The sequence below is a fragment of the Microcebus murinus genome, chromosome 2, assembly GCF_040939455.1.
Source record: "Microcebus murinus isolate Inina chromosome 2, M.murinus_Inina_mat1.0, whole genome shotgun sequence".
Classification (NCBI taxonomy): domain Eukaryota; kingdom Metazoa; phylum Chordata; class Mammalia; order Primates; family Cheirogaleidae; genus Microcebus; species Microcebus murinus.
The window spans coordinates 25,056,722-25,080,839 of NC_134105.1; the positions used below are offsets into that span (position 1 = coordinate 25,056,722).

General features: G+C 38.2%; 1 protein-coding gene and 1 pseudogene across 3 annotated transcripts in view; one reads left to right on the forward strand and one right to left on the reverse strand.

The window, feature by feature from the left end:
• ZMYM1 (zinc finger MYM-type containing 1) overlaps positions 1-12,326 on the forward strand; it is a 35,594-nt gene extending 23,268 nt beyond the window's left edge. For 2 of the 3 annotated variants that reach the window (XM_012765271.3, XM_075996431.1), the window contains 4 exons: positions 389-542; positions 7,273-7,410; positions 7,592-7,629; positions 8,350-12,326. In XM_012765271.3, the coding sequence (XP_012620725.1) occupies positions 389-542; positions 7,273-7,410; positions 7,592-7,629; positions 8,350-10,656 (2,637 nt within the window). In that variant the 3' untranslated portion in view covers positions 10,657-12,326. The remainder of the gene's footprint in view (positions 1-388; positions 543-7,272; positions 7,411-7,591; positions 7,630-8,349) is intronic. The other variant, XM_012765272.3, reaches the window with a different exon arrangement.
• A 10,476-nt stretch (positions 12,327-22,802) lies between these two features.
• LOC105871845 (ADP-ribosylation factor-like protein 6-interacting protein 1 pseudogene) lies at positions 22,803-23,687 on the reverse strand (annotated as a pseudogene).
• Positions 23,688-24,118: the final 431 nt, after the last annotated feature.

A 24,118-nucleotide genomic window follows, 5' to 3' on the forward strand; every position in this document is an offset into this window, starting at 1 on the left:
AGAGCTTTCATGAGTTGATGCCCAAGCAAGCATTAAGTAGAGACCTATAATTACATAAGGCCTTTGTTTATCCAGGAGGCTTTGAATGCTTGGATGATGAACATCATCTATGACCACTTTCTTCAATGCTTGCATAGATATTATTATTGTTATTAAATATATCTGACAAATAATAAAAATAGTTTTCAAATAGATTTATCAATATAATTCATTTTAGTCATTGTGATCTATAGTATCCTTTTTTCTGTTTTCTAAAGAAAGTATAAAAACTGGCTTGATTGTTATTCTTTGTAACATTTCAATTTAAAGCAGTGGTACTGGCTATGCTTTTGTTTGTTAACATATATCATATGCCAGGAATATGAATATTATTTCAATCTCTAAACAGAAACCAGCCAAACCACTTACATCTGTTCCGTGCAAATCACTGAAGCCCTCAGATGAAATGATTGAGACTACCAATGACTTGGGGAAGACAGAGCTTTTCTGCTCTATTAATTGTTTCTCTGCATACAGTAAAGCTAAGATGGAATCTTCTACAGGTAATGTTTATTTAGCAATTACAGTGTTTTAGTAACTATTAAAGAATACTATTTTGCTTTAATTTATAACTTTGATTCATTTCCAGATTAAACTTTCGTAGGAGTTAAAATAATCCAAGACTTGTTACCAAGAACTGTTTTCCAGTATTTTTATTTATTTTTCTTTCAGCATATTATGGGGAAACAAATGTTTAGGTAACATATTGACTTTGCCCTACCCAAGTCAGAGCTTCAAACATGTCCATGCCCTAGACGATGCACACAACACCCATTAGGTGTGAATATACCCATCCCCTTCTCCCCCCCACCTGCCTAACACCCAATGAATGTTACTATATATGCATACATAAATGTTTATCAGTTAATACCAATTTGATGGTTAGTACATGTGGTGCTTCTTGTGATACTTCACTTAGTAGAATGGGCTCCAGCTCTATTCAGGATAATACAAGAGGTGCTAGATCACCATTGTTTTTGTGGCTGAGTAGTACTCCATGGTATACATAGACCACATTTTATTAATCCACTCATGTATTGATAGGCACTTGTCTTATTTCCACAGCTTTGCAATTGTGCGTTGTGCTGCTATAAACATTCTAGTGCAGATGTCTTTTTTAGAGAATGTCTTTTTTTCCTTTGAGTAGGTGCCCAGTAATGGGACTGCTGGATCAAATGGTAGTTCTACTTTTAGCTCTTTGAGGTATCTCTATATTACTTTCCATAGAGGTCGTACTAGTTTGCAATCCCACCAGCAGTGTTTGGGTGTTCCTATCTCTCTGAATCCACGCACAACAACATTTATTGTTTTGGGACTTTTTGATAAAACCATTCTCGGTGGAGTTAAATGATACCTCATTGTGGTTTTGATTTGCATTTACCTGTTGATTAGAGATGTTGAGCATTTTCACATATTTGTTGGCAATTAGTCTGCCTTCTTTTAAAAGTTTCTGTTCATGTCCTTTGCCCACTTTTTAATGGTGGTGTTTGATTTTTTTCTTGCTGATTTTCCTGAGTTCTATATTGATTCTAGTTGTCAACCCTTTATCAGCATACTACACATCCAAATATTTTCTCCCATTCTGTAGGTCGTCTGTTTGCTCTTGTGATAGTTTCCTTGGCAGTGCAGAAGCTTTTTGATTTGATTGGGTCCCATTTATTTATTTATTTTTGTTATTGCTGTGATTGCCTTTGGGGTCATCTTCATAATTTCTTTCCCTAATACAATGTAAGAGTTTTTCCAACAATTTCTTGTAGAATTCTTATAGTTTCATGCCTTAGGTTTAAGTCTGTTATCCACCATGAGTTAATTTTTGTGGCAGGTATGGATCCTGTTTCAGTCTTCTACATGTGGCTATCCACTTTTCCCAGCACCGTGTATTGAATAAGGATTCTTTGTTGAAAAGTGTATGTTTTTGTTTGCTTTGTCAAAAATTAGATGGCTTTATGAGGATGGTTTTATATCTGGGTTCTCAGTTCTGTTCCTTTGGTCTATGTCTCTGTTCTTGTGCCAGTGCCATGCTGTTTTAGTTACTGTAGCCTTGTAGTATAGCTTGAAGTCTGGTAAATTGATGTCTCCCAATTTGTTCTTTTTGCTTAAGATTGCTTTTGATCTACAGGGTCTTCTCTGGTTCCATTCAAAGGATAGAATTATTTTTTCTAGATCTACAAAAAAAGATGTGTGTATTTTCATAGGGATTGCCTTTAATCTTTAGATCACTTTGGGTAGTATAGACATTTTTAACAATGTTGATTCTGCTGATCGATGAGCATGGTATGGTTTTACACCAGTTTATGCCCTCTGCTATTTCCTTCTTTAGTGTTTCTTAATTCTTCCTGTAGAGGTCTTTTTACTTCCTTAGTTAAATATATTCCTAGGTATTTTACTTTCTTTGTTGCTACTGTGAAGGGTATTCAGTCTTTGATTTCATTCTCTGTTTGACTGTTATTGGCATATAGGAATGCTGCTGATTTGTGTACATTGATTTGACTGACACTGTGCCGAATTTATTTATCAATTCCAGTAGTCTCATGGCAGGATCTTTGGAGTGTTCTACATATAAGATCATATCATCAACAAAGAGCAATAGGCCGGACGTGGTGGCTCACGCCTGTAATCTTAGTACTCTAGGAGGCAGAGGCAGGCAGGTTGCTCAAGGTCAGGAATTCAAAACCAGCCTGAGCAAGAGCGAGACCCTGTCTCTACTAAAAATGGAAAGAAATTAATTGGCCAACTAAAAATATATAGAAAAAATTAGCTGGGCATGGTGGTGCATGCCTGTAGTCCCAGCTACTAGGGAGGCTGAGGCAGGAGAATCGCTTGAGCCCAGGAGTTTGAGGTTGCTGTGAGCTAGGCTGACACCACAGCCCTCTAGCCCAGGCAACAGAGTGAGACTTTGTCTCAAAAAAAACAAAACAAAACAAAACAAAGAGCAATAGTTTGACCTCTTCTGCCCCCATTTGGGTCCCCTTGATTTCCTTCTCTTGTCTCATTGCTCTGGCTAGGACTTCCAACACTATGTTGAATAGAAGCAGTGATAGAGGGCAACCTTGTCTAGTTCCACTTCTGAGTGGGAATGGTTTCAGTTTTTCCCCATTCAGAATGATGTTGGTGTGGATTTGTTGTATATGGCTTGTATCATTTTTAGGTAAGTCCCATCTATGCCTATTTTGTTAAGCATTCTTATCATAAAAGGTTGCTGGATTTTGTTGAGTGCTTTCTCTGCATCTATTAAAAGGATCATATGTTCTTTGTTTTTACTTCTATTTATGTGGTGAATTACATTTATAGATTTGCATATGTTGAGCCATCCCTGAGTCTCTGGGATAAAGCCCACTTGGTCATGATGGATTATTTTTTTGATAAGCACCTGAATGCAGTTTGCTAGGATTTTATTGAGAATTTTTGCGTCTATATTCATAATGGGATATTAGTCTGTAGTTTTCTTTTTTGTTGTGTTCTTTCCTGGTTCAGGTATCAGGGTGATGTTGGTTTCATAGAATGTATTGGCGAGGATTCCTTTCTTCTCAATGTTATGGAATAATTTCTGCAGGATAGGCACCAGTTCTTCTTTATAGGTCTGGTAAAATTTGGGTGTGAAACCATCTGATCTGGCACTTTTTTAGGAAGGTTTTTTATTGCTGCTTCAATTTCGGTACTTGATATTGGTCTGTTCAGGAATTCTCTTTCTTCCTGATTGAGCCTAGGGAGGCTGTGTGTTTCTAAGAATTTGTCTGTTTCCTCCATGTTTTCAAGTTTATGTACATAGAGATTTTTATAGTATTCATAGATGATATTTTGTATTTCCATGGTTTCAGTTGTAATTTCTCTGTTTTCATTCCTGATTGAGCTTATTGGAGTCCTTTCTTTTTTTCTTTTCATTAATCTAGCAAGAGGCGTGTCAATTTTATTTTTTTTGGAGAACCAGCTTTTTGTTTTATTAATCTTCTGTGTAGTTTTTTTGTTCTCAATTTTATTTAGTTCTGCTCTGATCTTTGTTATTTCCTTTCTTCTGATTTGTTTGGGGTTGGCTTGCTCATCCTTTTCCAGTTCTTTGAGACAATTCATTAGGTTGTTGAGTTGTGATCTTTCGGTCTTTTAGATATAGGCATTTATGGATATAAATTTTCCTCTCAGGACTGCTTTAGCTGTGTCCCACAGATTTTGATCATTTGTGTCTCCTATATCATTTAGTTCAAAGAATCCTTTGATTTCCATCGTAATTTCTTCCTTCACTCAATAATCATTCAGCAGAAGGTTTAGTTTCCATGACTTTGTGTAGAGATGAGAGTTTCTGTTGGAGTTGATTTCTAATTCCACTGTGGTGTATCCATACCCACTGTTGGGTATCCATTTTCTCTTGCATTTCAGTGAGTTTTCTTACAATCCATGTTCAAAATTATTCTGAGAAGCTGCATGGTATAATTTCTGATTTTTAAATTTGTTGAGACATGTTTTGTGGCCTAGAGTACGGTCAGTCTTAGAGAATGTCTCGTGAGCTGATGGGAAAAGCATACATTCAGTGGTTTTGGGGTAAAATGTTCTGTAAATGTCAGTCAGTCCCATTTGTTCTAGAATTCTATTTAAGTCCATTGTTTATTTTCTGCTTGGAGGATCTGTCCTATTCTGTCAGAGGGGTGTTGAAGTCCCCTGCTATTACAGTGTTGCTGTTTATCATTTTGTTTAGATCTAGTAGGATTTGCTTTATGAATCTGGGTGCACCTGAGTTAGGTGCTTAAGTATTAGAATTGTTATGTCTTCTTGTTGCATTGTACCCTTCACTATTATATAGTAACCATCTTTGTCTTTCATTACTTTTGTTGATTTAAAGTTATCTAGAAAATCAGAACTGCTATGCCAGCTTTCTTTTGGTTGCCATTTGCATAGAATATTGTTTTCCATCCCTTTACCTTGATTCTGAATGTATCCTTGTGGGTTAGATGTGTTTCCTGAAAACAGCAGACACTTGGGTTGTGTATATTTATCCATTCAGCCGGAGTATGTCTCTTTAGTGAGTAGTTCAAGCCATTCACATTTATTGAAAGAATTGATAATAGGGCAGATTTCTGTTCATCCTGTTGAGTTGAACTTTGTTGTTTTGTTTTCTCTCTTGAGCCATCATGGTATCTGGCGTTTGATCTTTAGCTTTGGGATGATTTCATACTGGTGAGTGTCTATTGTGCTGATCCGTGTGTTACACTGTTGTGAGTACTTCCTGGGGGGCAGGTCTTATCTTGATGAATTCCTTCAGTCTTTGCTTGTCTAAGATCTTTGTTTTTCCTTCATATAAGAAACTTAATTTTAAAGGACACATAATTCTAGTCTGGGCCTTATTCTGTTTGAGGTGAGTGAGAATGGGGCCCCAGTCTCTTCTCACTTGTAAAATCTCAGTTAAGAAAAGCCTGCAGTTAGTCTGATGGGTTTTCCTTTGTAGGTTGCCTGATGCTTCCAACTTACAACTAGTAGGAGAGCTTATTTCATGTTTATTTTGGCCAATCTGATGACTATGTGTTGTGGTGTCTTCCTGTTTGCAGTGAATTTTCCAGGAGTCCTTTGAGCTTCTTATACCCAGATATCTATATTTCAAGCAAGGGTTGATTTATCTGTTGGATTTTTCTTTAATATTTCAGTTTCTTTAGTGAATTTTTCTTCCATGTCCTGGATTTCTTTTGTGTTGGGTATCCATTTTCTCTTGCATTTCAGTGAGTTTTCTTACAATCCATGTTCAAAATTATTCTTCTGTCATTTCAGTCTTCTGATTTTGGTTGGTATCCATTGCTAGAGAGCTGATGTTCCCCTGTGGGGGTGCACCTTCAGTTTGATTCTTCATATTTCCAGAGTTCTTACACTGATTCCTTCCCATCTGGAGCAGCTGTTGCTTCTTACCTTTGGATTTTTATTTAGATAATTACCTATTTCCCAGCATTTTTATATAAAAAGGAGGCTATTCACCACCAGAGATTTAATATTTATTTGTAAAGATTGTTATGTTGGATTGATAACAAACCCTCTTCATTTTAAGAAAAGATTTAAGGAAAAAAAATGGGAATACATGTCTTTAGATTATTTAGATCTTTTAGTAAATGTCTTATATATGTTTACATTAATATATGTTGAAGGCCGGGCGCGGTGGCTCACGCCTGTAATCCTAGCTCTCTGGGAGGCCGAGGTGGGCGGATTGCTAAAGGTCAGGAGTTCAAAACCAGCCTGAGCAAGAGCGAGACCCCGTCTCTACTATAAATAGAAAGAAAATAATTGGCCAACTGATATATATATATATATAAAAATTAGCCGGGCATGGTGGCACATGCCTGTAGTCCCAGCTACTCGGGAGGCTGAGACAGAAGGATTGCTCGAGCCCAAGAGTTTGAGGTTGCTGTGAGCTAGGCTGACGCCACGGCACTCACTCTAGCCTGGACAACAAAGCGAGACTCTGTCTCAAAAAAAAAAAAATATATATATATATATATATATTGAACACCTACTACAGGACTTGGTAAATAGGAGGCACTCAGTCAATAAGAGTGGTTCTCTTAGAATACAGAATATTGTAGTTAGACCTGCTTTATAAAAGTAAGGCTTTTTTGTTGTTACAGATCCACCTGACCAAGGCAAAAAACAAGGCTTTTTAGTTACATTTTTCACATGAAGTATAGGTAGTTGGAAATACTTTGAGGTTCATTAATAGAAAGCACAAATAATCCAGGCCAACTAAGTATTCCATCAAAGAGCCTAATATAGGATCAGTGAGACTGTAGAGTAACTGATGCCCCTGGAGTTTGTAAATCATGCAAACCGGCTTATTACAGAAATCTCTGCCATGCTAGCTTAGATACCATCCTTGCTCTGTTAATGTTGAGGTTTATGAATCCTGGAAGAGTTTGAGATCAATACCCATTAGAAGATTCTGTAGCAATCTCTTTTCTGTTCTTCATGGGTAATTTCACGGTAAAAATTTGCTCATAATTTCAAGCATATGGTATAAAAGGACTGGGAAACTGCAGAGTAAAAGATTGAAAATGTTGGGAAAGTATAAACAATCAGTTTAGGGTTGTTGGTATTAATACTAAAGAAGCTGGGCATCCCTAAGCCCTAATAAAAATTACTTAAATACCCACCAATACCTTAAGCTATTAGATACTTGCATTGTTCTTTGAAATACTTTTTATTAAACAGTGCTTGCTAATTGATTTTGCCTAGTTTATAAGAAATCTTTTTGTTTATTTTTATCAGTAAACGTTTCCATGGTACATGATAGTTCAACAGAGCTCCTTTCTCCAAAGAGAGATACAACTCCAGTTATAAGCAATATAGTGTCATTGGCAGACACTCAGGTTGCTCTGCCCGTCATCAACACTAATGTCTTACAAGGTAAAAGTTGATGTTAAGATATTTGACATAAACACTGTTTTGTCATACTTTATAAATATGTCTATATATAGAGCTAAGTTTTCTTTTTGTTTCCTGATACTAAATAAGCAATTACAGTTTATGATGCTTTTTGCAGATTATATATAGTATAAAATATTGAATTTATGCTGTATTTTAACAGATCCAGTTTCTTCAGTAACGACAGATGTCATTGTGGATGTAAGTTTTTTTGTTGTTGTTTTTTTTGGTTTTTTTTGTTTTTTGCTACTGTCTTTTCTTTCATAACCAGATTTTTTAAATATTATATAGTCCAGGCATGGTGACTCATGCTTATAATCCCTGCACTTCAGAAGGTCAACGCAGGAGGATTGCTTGAGGCCAGGAGTTTGAGACCATACAGGGCAACATAGCAAGACTTCTTCTCTAAAAAAATTAAAAAATGAGCCAGTGTGGCTACACTCCTTGGTCATACTACTTGACCAAGTAGTCATAGCTACGTGGGAAGCTGAAGTGGAAGGATCACTTGAGTCTAGGACTGTGAGGCTGCAGTGAGCTGTGATCGGGATACTGCTCTCCATGGGCAACAAAGGGAGACCATGTCTTAAAAAAAGACTGTTTAAACAGAAGTATTATTAGTCATATTTTCTCTTCTAGGTTCTTTTTTTTTTTTTAATACTTTCCAAGCAATTCTAATCATCTGAACAATAAAAAATATTTTTATTACAATTATGTGCCAAAAGGTCTTTTACACACTTAATGCTGAAACTATATGCAAATAAATAAGTTATAAATAATTGTTACTATTTCCCCCTAGTGGAGCTCATACTGTATGTAACTCCACCATTCATTTTACTGTGTTAACTAGAATAGATGTGTTTGTTGCTTTAATTATTTGAAAACTGTTTAAACAAATGTTATTTTTATCATTTTCTCCTGAAGCTTTCTAAGAGTTCTTCACCCAGTGAATCAAGCAGTGGTGTTGCTAATAGTGGTATGGAACAGGCAAGCCTTTCGCCATCTTCATCAGTACTCAGTCAACAAACAGTTTGTTCCAGCGTAGAAGTACAAAAAGATAAAGTTTCAAACCAGGATCCTGCATACAATGTGAAATCTATGAAAATAAGTGATGAACTATGTGACCCAAAATTTATATCCAAAGTACAAAAAGTTAAAGGTAAATCACGAAGGATTAAAAAATCTTGGTGTGCAGATTTTCAGGATTTGGAAAACAGTATTAAAAAAGAAATGACATTCTGTTATTCATGCCAGTTGTTCTGCCAGAACCATTTTAGCTGTGGAAGAAATTCATTTGCAACTTCTAATTGGAAAAAAACTCTGGAAAAATTCAGAAAACATGAAAAAAGTGAAATGCATTTGAAATCATTGAAATTTTGGAGGGAACATCAATTTCGTGATATAACTGTTGATGATAATTTATCTATTCATTCAAAACAGATTGAGGTAAATAAAAAGTACCTAAAGCTTATAATTGAAAATATTTTATTTCTTGGAAAGCAGTGTTTGCCCTTAAGAGGAAAGGACCAGTCTATTTCATATGTGAATAAAGGCAATTTTTTAGAATTGTTAGAAATTAGAGCAAAAGATAAGGGAGATGAAATATTTCGACTTATGAATTCACAAGTTGACTTCTATAATAGTACACAAATTCAAAGTGATATTATTGAAGTAATAAAGACTGAAATGTTACAGGATATTGTGAATGAGATCAATGACTCCTCAGCTTTTTCAGTAATATGTGATGAGACAACTGATAGAGCCACTAAAGAACAACTTTCAGTTTGTGTAAGATACCCACAAAAATCATCAAAAGCTATCGTAATTAAAGAAAGATTCTTGGGTTTTGTTGATGTTGAAGAGATGACTGGGACCCACTTACATAGGACTATCAAAGCTTACCTGCAGCAAATTGGAGTTGATTTGAATAAAATACGTGGCCAGGCCTATGATAGTACCACTAATTTGAGGGTAAAATTTAATAAAATTGCAGCAGAATTCAAGAAGGAAGAACCAAGAGCTTTATACATGCATTGTTACGCACACTTTTTGGATTTAGCAGTAATTAGGTTTTGTAAAGAAGTAAAAGAACTCCGAGGTACTCTAAACACTCTCAGTTCTTTGTTCAACACTATTCATATGTCTGGAGAGATGTTGGCAGATTTTCGAAACATTTGTAGGCTAAGTCAAAACAAAATATGCAAGAAACATACATCACAATCATGTTGGACAGTCCATGAGCGTACATTACTATCTGTGATTGACAGTCTTCCAGAGATTATTGAAGCATTGGAAGTTATATCAACCCATTCTTCAGACACAAGTTTGGCTGATGAATTGAGTGATTTGCTGAGATTGGTTTCCAGATTTGAATTTGTCTTTTGTTTGAAATTTCTTTATCGAGTGCTGAGTGTTACAGGAATTCTTTCCAAAGAGCTTCAGAGTAAAACCGTAGACATTTTTTCTTTACCTTCGAAAATAGAAGCAATTTTAGAATGTTTATCATCTGAAAGAAATGATATATATTTCAAAACTATCTGGGATGGAGCAGAAGAAATATGTCAAAAAATAACTTGTAAAGGTTTTGAAGTTGAAAAACCCTGTCTTCAGAAAAGAAGAAAAATTCAGAAAACAATGGATCTTGGTAGTTCAGATGGTATGTTTTTTCCTACTTCAACAGAAGAGCAATATAAAATTAATATTTATTACCAAGGATTGGATACTGTATTACAAAATTTAAAATTATGTTTTTCAGAGTTTGATTATTACAAAATGAAGCAAATTTCAGAACTATTATTTAAATGGGATGAACCATTAAATGAAACAACAGCCAAACATGTTCAAGAATTTTATAAACTTGATGCAGACATTATCCCAGAACTTAGATTTTATCAGCATTATGCAAAGCTAAACTTTGTTATAGATAGTGATTGTGTCGACTTCATCAGTCTTGGCTATTTATTTATTCAGCATGGTCTTCCCAATAATATTCCTTGCATCACAGAGCTATTATTTATTGCTTTGTCTTGGCCAATTACTTCAGCAAGTACTGAAAACTCATTTTCTGTACTGCCTCATCTTAAAACATATTTATGTCATACCATGGGACAAGAGAAGCTTAGTGGCCTGGCCCTAATGGCTGTTGAGCAGGAATTGGTAAATAAACTAATGGAGCCTGAACGACTCAATGGGATTGTGGAAAAGTTTATCAGCCAGATCAAAGACATATAATATGTTCATTTGAGCTTACCTAAAAGAAGTTTTAGGTACTTCTGTTGGAATGTTAGTTTTTATTTCAAAATTATGGCTCAGAATTCAAAAGACAGAATGATAATACAGTGAAAAGTCTTCTAGAGATATTTTTCACAAGTGGTACTGTACAGTGCACATTGTTCTTCAGCTTGTCTTTTCCACATAATGTGTTTTTGAGATGGTCCCATATCACTAGAGTTTCTTGATTTTTTTTTTCAACTGCAGATTCCATTGTATGAATGTACTGTAATATATTTGAGCAACCTCTACTGACATTTTCATTTTTTCTAATCTTTTGCTATAAATAATGCCTCATTTCATAACCTTGTACATATGTCATATTGCATATGAGTGAGTTAATATAAGATAAAATCTAAAATTAGAATTACAAGGTCAGAAGATTGTATATTTTTATTTTTGATAGATTTGGGTAAATTGCTTTATATAAGGACTGTCCCAATTTACAATCCCACCAACAATACATAAAGGTGCCTATTTCCTGGAATTTTTGTAAACAGTGTTATCAGATGTTTCGCTCTTTGCCAATCTGTTAGTTGAAAAATGGTATTTTAATCTCAGTGGAATCTTATATTTTCACTTAATAAGATTGGATATCTGTTTATTTGTTTCAGCCATTTGTATTTCCTTTTGTATTTCATGTTTAAACATTAAAATTAAAAATTGCTATGTTTGTACATCTCAGCTGGATGACACAGCAAATTATTGAGCTACTTTATTAAAGTATGACTATTTTCAAATAACCCCAAAAGAAAGGACTCTTCTTTCTTTATGTTTTAGGAAAGTTTAAATAATAAAGAAAATTTGTTCCTCAAAGATTTGAAAGGATTTAGTGGTGCATACATCTGGGCCTAGATGTAGGTTTGGTTTGGTTTGGTTTTTTTGAGAAATATTTTTTCTTTGGCACTAGTTTCTCCCTGTATCCTTCCCTTGTCAATTTTTGTAATTTATAATTTTTCTAGAAAGAACATCCATTTCATTGAGGCTTTCTTTCATATGTATTTGCCTAGAATTGTAGAAAGTATTCTTAATTTCTTCTGTGTACTTATTCTTTTCTTATTCATCTTCTGTACTATGTTTCCTTTCTTAATTAGGCCAACTAGTGATTTGTTCTATTTAGTTATTTTTTAAACACACACTTGGATTTGTATATCAATCTTACTCTACTTTTTTAAAAATTGTGGGTGATTTTAACACATATAAAATACAAAGCTGTATGCGGTACGGCTTGCCGGTAGTCCCCAGCTAATCAGGAAACTGAGGCAGGAGGATTGCTTGAGTTCAGGAGTTCAAGGCTGTAGTGTGCCTTTGATCACACCTGTGAATAACTACTGCACTACAGCCTGGGTAACATAGACCCTGTCTCTTAAAAAATAAAAATTAAAAAAATTTTGAAAGTACAAAGAACATAAGTAATATCCAGTCCTGTTAAATCCTAACATTTTGCTGTTCCAGCTTTTTATTTCAGAAATAAAATATTACTGATTGAGTTGAGGTCCCCTTGCAGATATTTTACTAATATTCCCTTTCTGTTTTCTCCAGAGGCAATGATTATTTGGTGTGGTTCCTTCCATGCATATGTAATTTTATACTTAGTACATAGCCTGGTAGTACTTAGTACATAGCTTTTATATGTTTACAAATTTTATGTAAGTTATATGTCTTTCTGCAATTTGGTTTTTTTCTCAGTATTGCTTTTGACATTTATACATGGATCTCTAGTTCATTTATTTGATAATGAATAAACTATTTGATAATATTCCATTATATAAGTACATAATTTAATCCTTTCTCTATTTAAATGAACATTTTATATTGTTTCTGGTTTTATACTTTGTCGTACTCCAGTGAACATTGTTATATGTTATGCACTTTTGTATACTCAAAAGATGTTTATTGAGCAAGTACTGTATGCCAGATACTATTCTAGCTGCTGGAGATCCAGCAGAGAATTAAGTAAGATAAGGCTCTGACTTCAATAGAACTTAGTGTTCTAACCTGGAAACCCAATACAAGTACTGGAAGATATTGTTTACCAACTCTTTTCATGCATGTAGATGATATTAATACAGAAAAGAATATTTACATGCTGCACTAGGATTAAAGAAGAACATTTGGGGGCTATGGCCACTTAAGGCCTCACCCAGCCCTTGCACTCCAATTGGGAAGGTCTGTTTTAGGGTACTTAACCTAGAAGTGGAGTTCGTAGGTCATCAAGGCTGCGTCTTCCACTTGACCTATAATTTTTCCATTCATGCCAACAATATGTGAGATGAGTGTCTCTGTTGCTCCACATCATTGCCAATATTTGGTATTGTCGTTTTCCTTTTTTCCCCCAATGCATTGATTGCTGCTTAAAAAAAATAAATAAAATAAAAAAATAAAGGCCGGGCGCGGTGGCTCACGCCTGTAATCCTAGCACTTTGGGAGGCCGAGGCGGGCGGATCGCTCAAGGTCAGGAGTTCGAAACCAGCCTGAGCGAGACCCCGTCTCTACCAAAAATAGAAATAAATTAATTGACCAACTAAAAATATATATACAAAAAATTAGCCGGGCATGGTGGCGCATGCCTGTAGTCCCAGCTACTCGGGAGGCTGAGGCAGTAGGATCGCTGAGCCCAGGAGATTGAGGTTGCTGTGAGCCAGGCTGACGCCACGGCACTCACTCTAGCCTGGGCAACAAAGTGAGACTCTGTCTCAAAAAAAAAAAAAAAAAATAGAAGACAACTTCTAGAATTGCATATATTTTCATTCTTTTGTGATGAAAGTGCTTGAGGCTATGAACTTTGTCTACCATATCTTTTCTTTTTCATCATTTTCTAGCTCTTTGCAGTTATGGTTTCTGTCTTGTCACAAAATCAAGTGGTTGGTGTTTGGTTTTCATTTTCAGGTGTTTTGTTTTCTACATTTTTTTGTAGTTTGCTATAAAGCTAGTAATGAAAGCTCTAGACCTGAAAAAGAAAACTGTATTCATTATAACAGCTATCTTTGCTGAATGCCTATTGTTTAACCTAATACTTTTATCAGTGATTTACATATATTATTTCATTTAGTTCTTAAAACATTTTGCAGAGAAAACTAAGAAACAATGGTTATGGATCACACAACTAATAAAGGTGGAACTAGGATTTGTGCCCAGGCAGTCTGACTCCAAAGCCCATTATTTCAATCACCACGCTCTACTACCTCCTTTACAAACCATTATCACTTACAAATATTCCTAAATAAAAGATTGCCAGGAGTCCATTAAAGAATAGAAGATGTGAGGCCGGGCGTGGTGGCTCACGCCTGTAATCCTAGCACTTTGGGAGGCCGAGGCAGGCGGATTGCTCAAGGTCAGGAGTTCGAAACCAGCCTGAGCGAGACCCCGTCTCTACCAAAAATAGAAATAAATTAATTGACCAACTAAAAATATATATATACAAAAAAATTAGCCGGGCATGGTGGCGCATGCCTGTAGTCCCAGCTACTCGGGAGGCTGAGGCAGTAGGATCGCTGAGCCCCAGAGATTGAGGTTGCTGTGAGCCAGGTTGACGCCACGGCACTCACTCTAGCCTGGGCAACAAAGTGAGACTCTGTCTCAAAAAAAAAAGAATAGAAGATGTGAAATAGTTGTGTAGTTTTTTAATCTTACCATATTTCTTCATAAAAATGGCAACTAGTGTCCAGGCATGGTGGCTGATGGCTATAATGCCAGCACTTCGGGAGGCCAAGGCAGGAGGATTGCTTGAGCCCAGTTTAAGGTTGCAGTGGGCTATGATGTAGCTGCTGGGTTCCAGCCTGGACAACAGAGCAAAAAACCCTGTCTCTTTAAAAGAAGAGAAAACAGCAACTAGGATAGTTAAAGCATAAACCCATGCACAGCATCTACAGCAAATCTTTGTGACAAGGTATCCCCACGATCCCAAAATATCACGTAGTGAAAAAACTCAAAAGCAGCTATCTGTATATATGTTAGTTATCTATATTAAAGGCCGTGGAGGAAGGCAATGGGACATCTGATGGCCTTAAGAATAGGAGAGCCCACCAAATCAACAGGTTTTCACTAGAAAGCGTGTCAGGCCAATTTGAAAACAGCCAGAATGGAATGTTTCTATAGACTCCCAATTTGCGGGTGATTTTAAGGGGGCCATGCTAAGTTCTGAAGATGATGGAGTGACCTAGGCCCTGTGAACTCTTTTTTTTTTTTTTTTTTTTTTTGAGACAGAGTCTCGCTTTGTTGCCCAAGCTAGAGTGAGTTGCCGTGGCGTCAGCCTAGCTCACAGCAACCTCAATCTCCTGGGCTCAAGCAATCCTGCTCCCTCAGCCTCCCGAGTAGGTGGCACTACTGGGTCTCGCTCTTTTTTTTTTTTTTTTTTTTTGAGACAGAGTCTCGCTTTGTTGTCCAGGCTAGAGTGAGTGCCGTGGCGTCAGCCTAGCTCACAGCAACCTCAAACTCCTGGGCTCGAGCAATCCTTCTGCCTCAGCCTCCCGAGTAGCTGGGACTACAGGCATGAGCCACCATGCCCAGCTAATTTTTTTTATATATATATCAGTTGGCCAATTAATTTCTTTCTATTTATAGTAGAGACGGGGTCTCGCTCTTGCTCAGGCTGGTTTTGAACTCCTGACCTTGAGCAATCCGCCCGCCTCGGCCTCCCAAGAGCTAGGATTACAGGCGTGAGCCACCGCGCCCGGCCTGGGTCTCGCTCTTGCTCAGGCTGGTTTCGAACTCCTGACCTCAAGCAATCTGCCCACCTCGGCTTCCCAGAGTGCTAGGATTACAGGCGTGAGCCACCGCACCTGGCCCTTGTGAACTCTTGAAAGTAACAAACTTATGCTTCTTCCTAAACAAAATCCCCCTGAGGTTGTAGATTCCAAATTGAACAGGATAGAGACAACAGAGGCAAAGGAAAGGAATAGATGGAAGTGGGGGAGGCCAGGCACGGTGGCTCACACCTGTAATCCTAACACTCTGGAAGGCTGAGCCAGGAGGATCACTTGAGGTCAGGAGTTTGAGACCAGCCTGAGCAAGAGCAAGACCCTGTCTCTACTAAAATATAGAAAAAAAATTAGCCTGGTGTGGTCGTGCATACCTGTAGCCCCAGCTTACATGGAAGGCTGAGGCAGGAGGATCACTTGAGCCCAGGAGTTTGAGGTTGCTGTGAGCTAGGCTGACGCCACAGCACTCTAGCTCAGGCAACAGAGTGAGACTTTTTGTCAAAAAAAAAAGGTAGATAAAAATAGATTTTTTAAAAAAGGGAGAGATGCAGAGGAAGCATGTCAGAAAGTATTAGGCTATTTATTTTAGTCACTGTGAAAATAATAGAATTTCATGAGCCTTAATGCTAAAAAGCTATTCTATCCCTCCTTAAGATGGGAAAATGAATTTCACATAAAAGTAAGCAGCAGAAAAGAATTGTGGAACATAAGACAAAATTATTAAAGAAAACAGTAAATTTCTACCAAATGGATGAAAATTAACCTAATATTTCAAAGCAAGCTAAAAGAAATTAAAAGCTATGAAAGAATAATATAAATCAGGCCGGGCGCGGTGGCTCATGCCTGTAATCCTAGCACTCTGGGGAGGCAGAGGTGGGTGGATTGCTCGAGGTCAGGAGTTCGAAACCAGCCTGAGCGAGACCCCGTCTCTACTGTAAATAGAAAGAAATTAATTGGCCAACTAATATATAGAGAAAAAATTAGCTGAGCATGGTGGCGCATGCCTGTAGTCCCAGCTACTCAGGAGGCTGAGGCAGGAGGATTGCTTGAGCCCAGGAGTTTGAGGTTGCTGTGAGCTAGGCTGATGCCACGGCACTCACTCTAGCCTGGGCAACAAAGCGAGACTGTGTCTCAAAAAAAGAATAATATAAATCAGATAATTGGATAAAAGATTTGAAAAGTGACAAGGATTCAGGAAAGTATTAGAAAAAGGAATAAAAATCATTTTAAAACTAGAAGGAACTCAAAAGTGAGTAAACAATGATTATTTCATTTAATTCCTAGAAGATGAAAAGGAGGAAAATATTTTAAATCAAAAGAAAGATTTAAAAAGAATTCAGATAGGTGATACTGAACATAGGAAGACTGAAGTCCACATATTAGGAATCTTCAAAGAAATCCAAAGCAACTGAAAAGGATTAACTATCCAACAATTCAAAGCATTGGAAAAGAGCAAATACTAAAAACTACATATGCCAGTCAAGCTATTGGCTCTCAGCTTCACACTCAACCCTTCTCTACTCTGATGCCGACGCTGGAACTCTGCAAACCACATTTCCGCTGCCCTGGCTGTATCATTTCCGCTGCCCTGGCTGTATTTGCGGATAGAGGTGCTAGAGGGGGGTTGCAGGGCTAGAGGAGAAAAGATTTGTTCTACCTGTGGGCTTCATGTCTCTTTTGTGGTTCTTGTGAGCATCATTCCAGGACTGCTTCACCCAGGCAGCATTACGGCACGTCCTTCCCTAGCAACAGCTGAATCCAGGTTGCGGTTTCACGACACGTGCAGAACTAGCTTCATCACGTGCCCCCCAACCACCCACCTGGCCCCGGAGACTCCGTCACCAGTCAGCCTGCACACCCTTTTCAGGTGTGTTAGGCCCAAGCTCAGAGACCCGTTTTCTTTTTTTCTTTTATTTCAGCATATTATGGGGGTACAAGTGTTAAGGTTACATATATTGCCCATGCCCCCCTCCCCCCTTGAGTAAGAGCTTCAAGCGTGTCCATCTCCCAAACGTTGCACATCTTACTCGTTGTGGTTGTATATACCCATCCTCTCCTCCCCCCTCCCACCCTCCTGACACCCGATAAATGTTATTCCTGTATGTCCACTTAGGTGTTGATCCGTTAATATCAATTTGCTCGTGGGTACATGTGGTGCTGGTTTTTCCATTCTTGAGATACTTCACTTAGTAGAATGGGTTCCAGCTGTATCCAGGAAAATACAAGAGGTGCTATATCACCGTTGTTTCTTAAAGCTGAGTAGTACTCCATGGTATACATATACCATATTTTATTAATTCACTCATGTATTGATGGGTTGTATCCACAGCTTTGCAATTGTGAATTGTGCTGCTATAAACATTCAAGTGCAGGTGTCTTTTTCATAAAGTGACTTTGTTTCTTTTGGGTAGATGCCCAGTAGTGGATTGCTGGATCAAATGGTAGATCTACTTGTATTGCTTTAAGGTGTCTCCATATTGCTTTCCACAAAGGTTGAACTAGTTTGCAGTCCCACCAGCAGTGTAGGAGTGTTCCTCTCTCTCCGCATCCACACCAACATTTATTGTTTGGGGACTTTTTGATAAAAGCCATTTTTTTTGAGACAGAGTCTCACTCTCTTGCCTGGGCTAGAGTGCCGTGGCGTCAGCCTAGCTCACAGCAACCTCAAACTCCTGGGCTCAGGGATCCTCCTGCCTCAGCCTTCTGAGTAGCTGGGACGACAAGCATGCACCACCATGCCTGGCTAATTTTTTTCTATATATTTTTTTAGTTGGCTAATTAATTTCTTTCTATTTTTAGTAGAGACAGGGTCTCGCTCTTGCTCGTCTCGAACTCCTGAGCTCAAGCTATCCACCCGCCTCGGCCTCCCAGAATGCTAGGATTACAGGCGTGAGCCACTGCGCAGGGCCGATAAAGGCCAATCTTACTGGAGTTAAGTGATACCTCATTGCAGTTTTGATTTGCATTTCCCTGATGATTAGAGATGTTGAGCATTTTTTAATATGTTTGTTGGCCATTATTCTGTCTTATTTTGAAAAATTTTTGTTCATGTCCTTTGCCCACTTTTTGATAGGGTTGTTTGATTTTTCCTTGCTGATTTTTCTGAGCTCTAACTAAATTTTAGTTATCAGCCCTTTATCGGATGTGTAGCTTGTGAAAATTTTCTCCCATTCTGTGGGTTGTCTGTTTGCTCTCTTGACAGTTTCTTTGGCTGTGCAGAAGCCTTTTTTTTTTTTTTTAGCGTATTATAGGGGTACAAGTGTTAAGGTTACATATATGTGCAGAAGCTTTTTAATTTGATCAGGTCCCATTTATTTATTTTTGTTGCTGCTGTGATTGCAGCAGCAACCCTTTGGGGTCTTCTTCATAAATTCTTTGCCTAGACCAATGTCTAGAAGAGTATTTCCAACATTTTCCTCTAGAATTCTAATAGTTCACACCTAAGGTTCAAGTCTGTTACCTAGTGTGGAGATAGCAACCTTGTCTTTTTCCAGTTCTAAGTGGAAATGCTTTCAATTTTTCCCCATTCAGTATGATATTGGCTGTGGGTTTGTCATATATGGCTTGTATCATTTTTAGGTAAGCCCCGTCTATGCCTATTTTGTTGAGTGTTCTTATCATAAAAGGGTGTTGAATTTTGTCAAATGCTTTTTCTGCGTCTATTGAGAGGCTCATATGGTCTTTGTTTTTGCTTCTGTTTATATGGTGAATTACCTTTATAGATTTGCATATGTTGAACCATCCCTGCATCCCTTGCTATTTTCTTTTTATTTTTTCAGTAACCTAGTAGACTTTAGTTATACAATTCTATATTCTCTCTGCTCCAATAACCAGTAAGGTTTCCTGTCTCCTGGGTGGATCCCAGCTAATGCACTATTATTCAAGAGAACTTCCTTGAAATTAAAAAGACTCGAAACTATATGTTGAAATGACCCACTGTGCAGTTACTGTCAATGGAAAAAATGCCAAATTCTGTAAAATAATTTTAAAGAGATTTATTCTGAGCCAAATTTGAGGATCATGACCCAGAGCCACGCCCAAGAAGCCTTGAGCAAGTGGACTTGCTGTGGCTGGGTTACACTTGGGTTTTATACATTTCAGGGAGACAGGGGTTGCAGGTAAAGTCATAAATCAATATGTGGGAAGTATACATTGGTTTGGCCCAAAAAGATGGGCCATCTTAAGGTGGAGAGGGAGGGACTTACAAGTTATAGGTAGGTTTAAAGACTCTTTGACTTTGGCCGAGCGTGGTGACTCACGCCTGTAATCCTAGTACTCTGGGAGGCCGAGGCGGGCAGATTTGTCGAGATCAGGAGTTCGAAACCAGTCTGAGCAAGAGTAAGACCCTATCTCTACTATAAATAGAAAGAAATTAATTGCCCAACTAATATATATATAGAAAAAATTAGCCGGGCATGATGGCACATGCCTGTAGTCCCAGCTACTTGGGAGGCAGAGGCAGGAGGATTCCCTGAGCCCAGGAGTTTGAGGTTGCTGTGAGCTAGGCTGACGCCACGGCACTCTGGCCCAGGAAACAGAGCGAGAATCTGTCTCAAAAAAAAAAAAAGCCAGACATCGTGTACTTCCTAACGGACATCAACACCAACCGAGCAGTGCAACCTTCTCAGAGAACTCAAAATTCCAGTTCCACAGGAGTCATCTGCCAGGCTTCTAAGTTCTACTGATTCCAGCCTTTTCCATTTTCCCCCCAGTCCTGGGGTGGCTGCTGCTGGAATACCTTCATGCTCTCGTTCTGCATTTTGTTTGTTTGTTTGTTTGTTTGTTTGTTTTGTTTTTGTTTTTGGAGACAGAGTCTCACTTTGTTGCCCAGGCTAGAGTGAGTGCTGTGGGTCACAGCAACCTCAATCTCCTGGGCTCAAGCAATCCTCCTGCCTCAGCCTCCCGAGTAGCTGGGACTACAGGCATGCGCCACCATGCCCGGCTAATTTTTTCTATATATGTTAGTTGGCCAATTAATGTCTTTCTATTTATAGTACAGACGGGGTCTCGCTCTTGCTCAGGCTGGTTTCGAACTCCTGACCTCGAGTAATCCACCTGCCTCGGCCTCCCAGAGTGCTAGGATTACAGGCATGAGCCACCGAGCCCAGCTCGTTCTGCATTTTTAGTTCTATAGTACCTAGTTAACAATTCTGTCTGTTCAAATGATTTATGTGGTTTCAGTCTCCTGACAGGACTCTGACTTCAAATATAGCAGCATCCATAAAGCAATCTTACCACAATAACTCAATCTTGAATCTCATCAAGACCCTGGGTCTAACTGCTAATTTCCTGGAAACATAAGGGGATAGAGAAACATAGGGATTACACTATGGAGATGTAATCAGCAAAATCCAGACCATGGGAAACTGCACAGGATAAACAACAGCAGTTTCTTTTCTTTTTTTTTTTTTTTGAGACAGAGTCTCACTCTGTTGCCTGGGCTAGAGTGAGTGCCATGGCGTCAGCCTAGCTCACAGCAACCTCAAACTCCTGGGCTCAACAATCCTACTGCCTCAGCTTCCCGAGTAGCTGGGACTACAGGCATGTGCCACCATGCCCGGCTAATTTTTTCTATGTATTTCTGGTTAGCCAATTAATTTCTTTCTATTTTTAGTAGAGATGGGGGTCTCCCTCTTGCTCAGGCTGGTTTTGAACTCCTGATCTTGAGCGATCCACCCGCCTCGGCCTCCCAGAGTGCTAGGATTACAGGAACAGTTTTGTTTTTTTTTTTTTAATTCCAGCTTTTGTTATTTTCCCCATTTACACAAAACAAAGTAAAAGAAATAATACAAGATTAAAACTGCAAAAGTAATAGAATTCAGTAGAACATGTATACACACAAAAAAAAACTGGGTAGGAAGATGCGCTTATTTACAACGAGGAAAAAATTGTAAAATTAAGGTAGTTTTCACATGAAACATTAAAAAAAATCAAACACATGCTACAATGGGTATCACCATTTACAGCAATATTAAGGGGAGAGAAAATAACATTTAATAGGGACAGATATACCACAAGGTACAGGTTTTACAGCATCAGTGCAATCAATTCACAAAACTATATTACAGCTAGTTAATCAGTTTAAGAATTGTTCCCAAATATGTCACATTTTTGGCCCTCAAAGATTCATTCCTACAGATTTCAGCTACTCTAAATTGCTAGCTACTGAGAAGGAAAGAATGATTATAACAAGCTTTCCAATGAATTACAAAATCTAAGTAGACCAGAGGCCAACTATCACCACTCAAGTCTGTTCTCACCAACAGCCCTTGCATTTTTTAAGAGAAATAATTAGAACAAAGTCAGACGCCAGTGTAATCACTATCTCCTATGCCAAACCTATGGGGACTAAAAAGCCAGGTAATTACCATAAAATGAGAATTACACTTAAAGGCTTATTCTGGTCTCAAAAATTAGTCAGATAACACTACTATCTACTGAAATGAATCTTGACTAAACAAAGAAGACTTTTGGCCTTTACTGGCTGGTCTTGGAGTAAAGGTCATAGATGAGTGTCTTTTTTTTGGGGGGGGGATGGCTGCGGTCCCCCCAAGACGAGCCCACGAGGCACACGGGGGGGGGGGGGGGCAGCCCCGCACTCCATAGATGAGTCTTAACCTACTGTATATTATAGCTAAAGTCAGCTGAAAATGTAAAATTAAAAGTATGCTAAAAATCCTAAATGTAATCTTTTGGAAGTCTGCTATTAAAAAGCCTTTACATATTTACTAAGTTGAAGTCTTAGTGCAAGGAGACAAGAGCTCTAAGCCTGTCAGATTTTCCTCCCTTTCCTTGGGAGAAAGGACCAATGTTTCCTACAAATTGCTAAGTTTTGCACAAGAGAGAAACCTACACACACTAGAGCGTGGAATTAGTTTCATTTTATTCCATGGGGATTCCACCCCACAGCAAAGAAACAGAATGAGGGATGATTCTTAATTGGTCTCTTCATCAGAAGTGGTAAATTTGGTCTCTATATTCCTGAAATCAGACAGTTTTTTAAGCAGACTGTGAAAGCAGACAGTAGAACCAGCTTCCTGTAGCCACAGACCACTATCTTGTATCTAGCTAAAGCAAAGATCAACTCCTACAATTATCCAAAGTCACGTTAACTGTACTAAAGGGTAAAGTCCACCGCTATGTTATTTTAAAGGAAGTTGCCTAAAACTAAGAATTCAATTAACGCTGGGTGAGAAAAATCAAAGTGAGCCACACTCACTAATGAGTTGTCCATATAAGGCCAACTGATGAGAACATATCCAACTACACTTGACATGAAGACACTATGCACAAAGCCATACTTGGCGAGTCTGAATTTCTATTAACTACGGGCAGAGTGAGGGAGAGCAAAGAGCTACTTCTGTAACATTTTAGTATCCACATAGTATAGTAGAAACTATTCCCAGGGACAATGTACACTCCATTAATCACATTGAAGAAAGCAGATGAATTATTCATTTTTCTTTTCTTTTTGTTTGAGAAGCTTGTTGATTTCCCTTTTGGCCATTCCAATGTACTTCGAAATGATTCCATGTTGGTTAAGTCCAGGAAGCAACAGTAAGAAAGTCACTATCAGGTAGGCGAGAAGCAGGTTGTGGACTTGTTCCACCCAAGCAACCGCAGCAAGAGAAATGATCATGGTCATGAAGTACATTTTAGGCTTTTCTTCCTTTAGTGTGAAGAGGCGTTTCCACCAGCCCACAGCTCTGAGCCGAGTTTTTACTAGATTGCTGCAAATTTCATGGAATCTCTGCTGTTGTTTGGTGGTCCACTTATTGGAGCTGAAAATTCTAGGCGCTAGAATGGGAACAGGGTAGTCGGCCAAGCACAAAAACATAACAAAATAAGAAACACCAGACAGAACAGATGGATCTAGATAGTAGATAATCAGAAACACCAAAGAAACCACGCCCATGATGGCAGGTGGAGACCAGGCTCTTTCCCATCGGAGGACTTTCCGTCATCAGTACCACTTCTCCGCATCCTTGCAGCTGCTCTTCCAGACTTGCAGTCCCTGCAGCCAGCAAGTTGGTGCTCCAATTATCTCCCTCCGCCATCGTCCCTGAGATGCTGGGTCAGCGACTGTAAGCCACCCCTCCAACTCGACCAGCCTCCCTAAGACAGCACAGCTACCTCAGCCAGGAACAGTTTCTTTAATAAAAACTTATAAGGAAAAATAATAAGACATAACAGAAGATCCTATACATTAAAAAAGAAGTGGAACTCTGGTCAATAAATTACAGTATAAACCTTGTTTGGATCCCTCTTTAAACAAATGAGAACAACACTGACTGGATATTTGATACTATTAAAGAATTGTTAATTATGGAGACATAATAGTGACATTGTGGTTATGTTTTTTCTAAAGCCTCTGCCTTTTAGAGATAAATACTATAAGCGTTAGTGGATGCAATTAAGTGATATTTGGGACTTCAGAATAATATGATGGGGTGTGGTGAGAGTCCAGATGAAACAAGACAGGCCGTGATTTGATAGTTGTCGAGTTTAGGTGTTGGGTCCATAGGGACTCATTGCATTGTTCTTCAACATTTGTATGTATTTGAAGTTCTCTATAATAAAAATTTTTACGTGATTAACTATTGCCCATTGGAGTTCATGCCAGGAACATAAAGATGTTTTAATATTGGGAAACTCATTAATGAAATCCAACAAAATAATATATTAAATTTAAGAAGTAGGAGGTTGCTGCAGTTCTGGCCCAG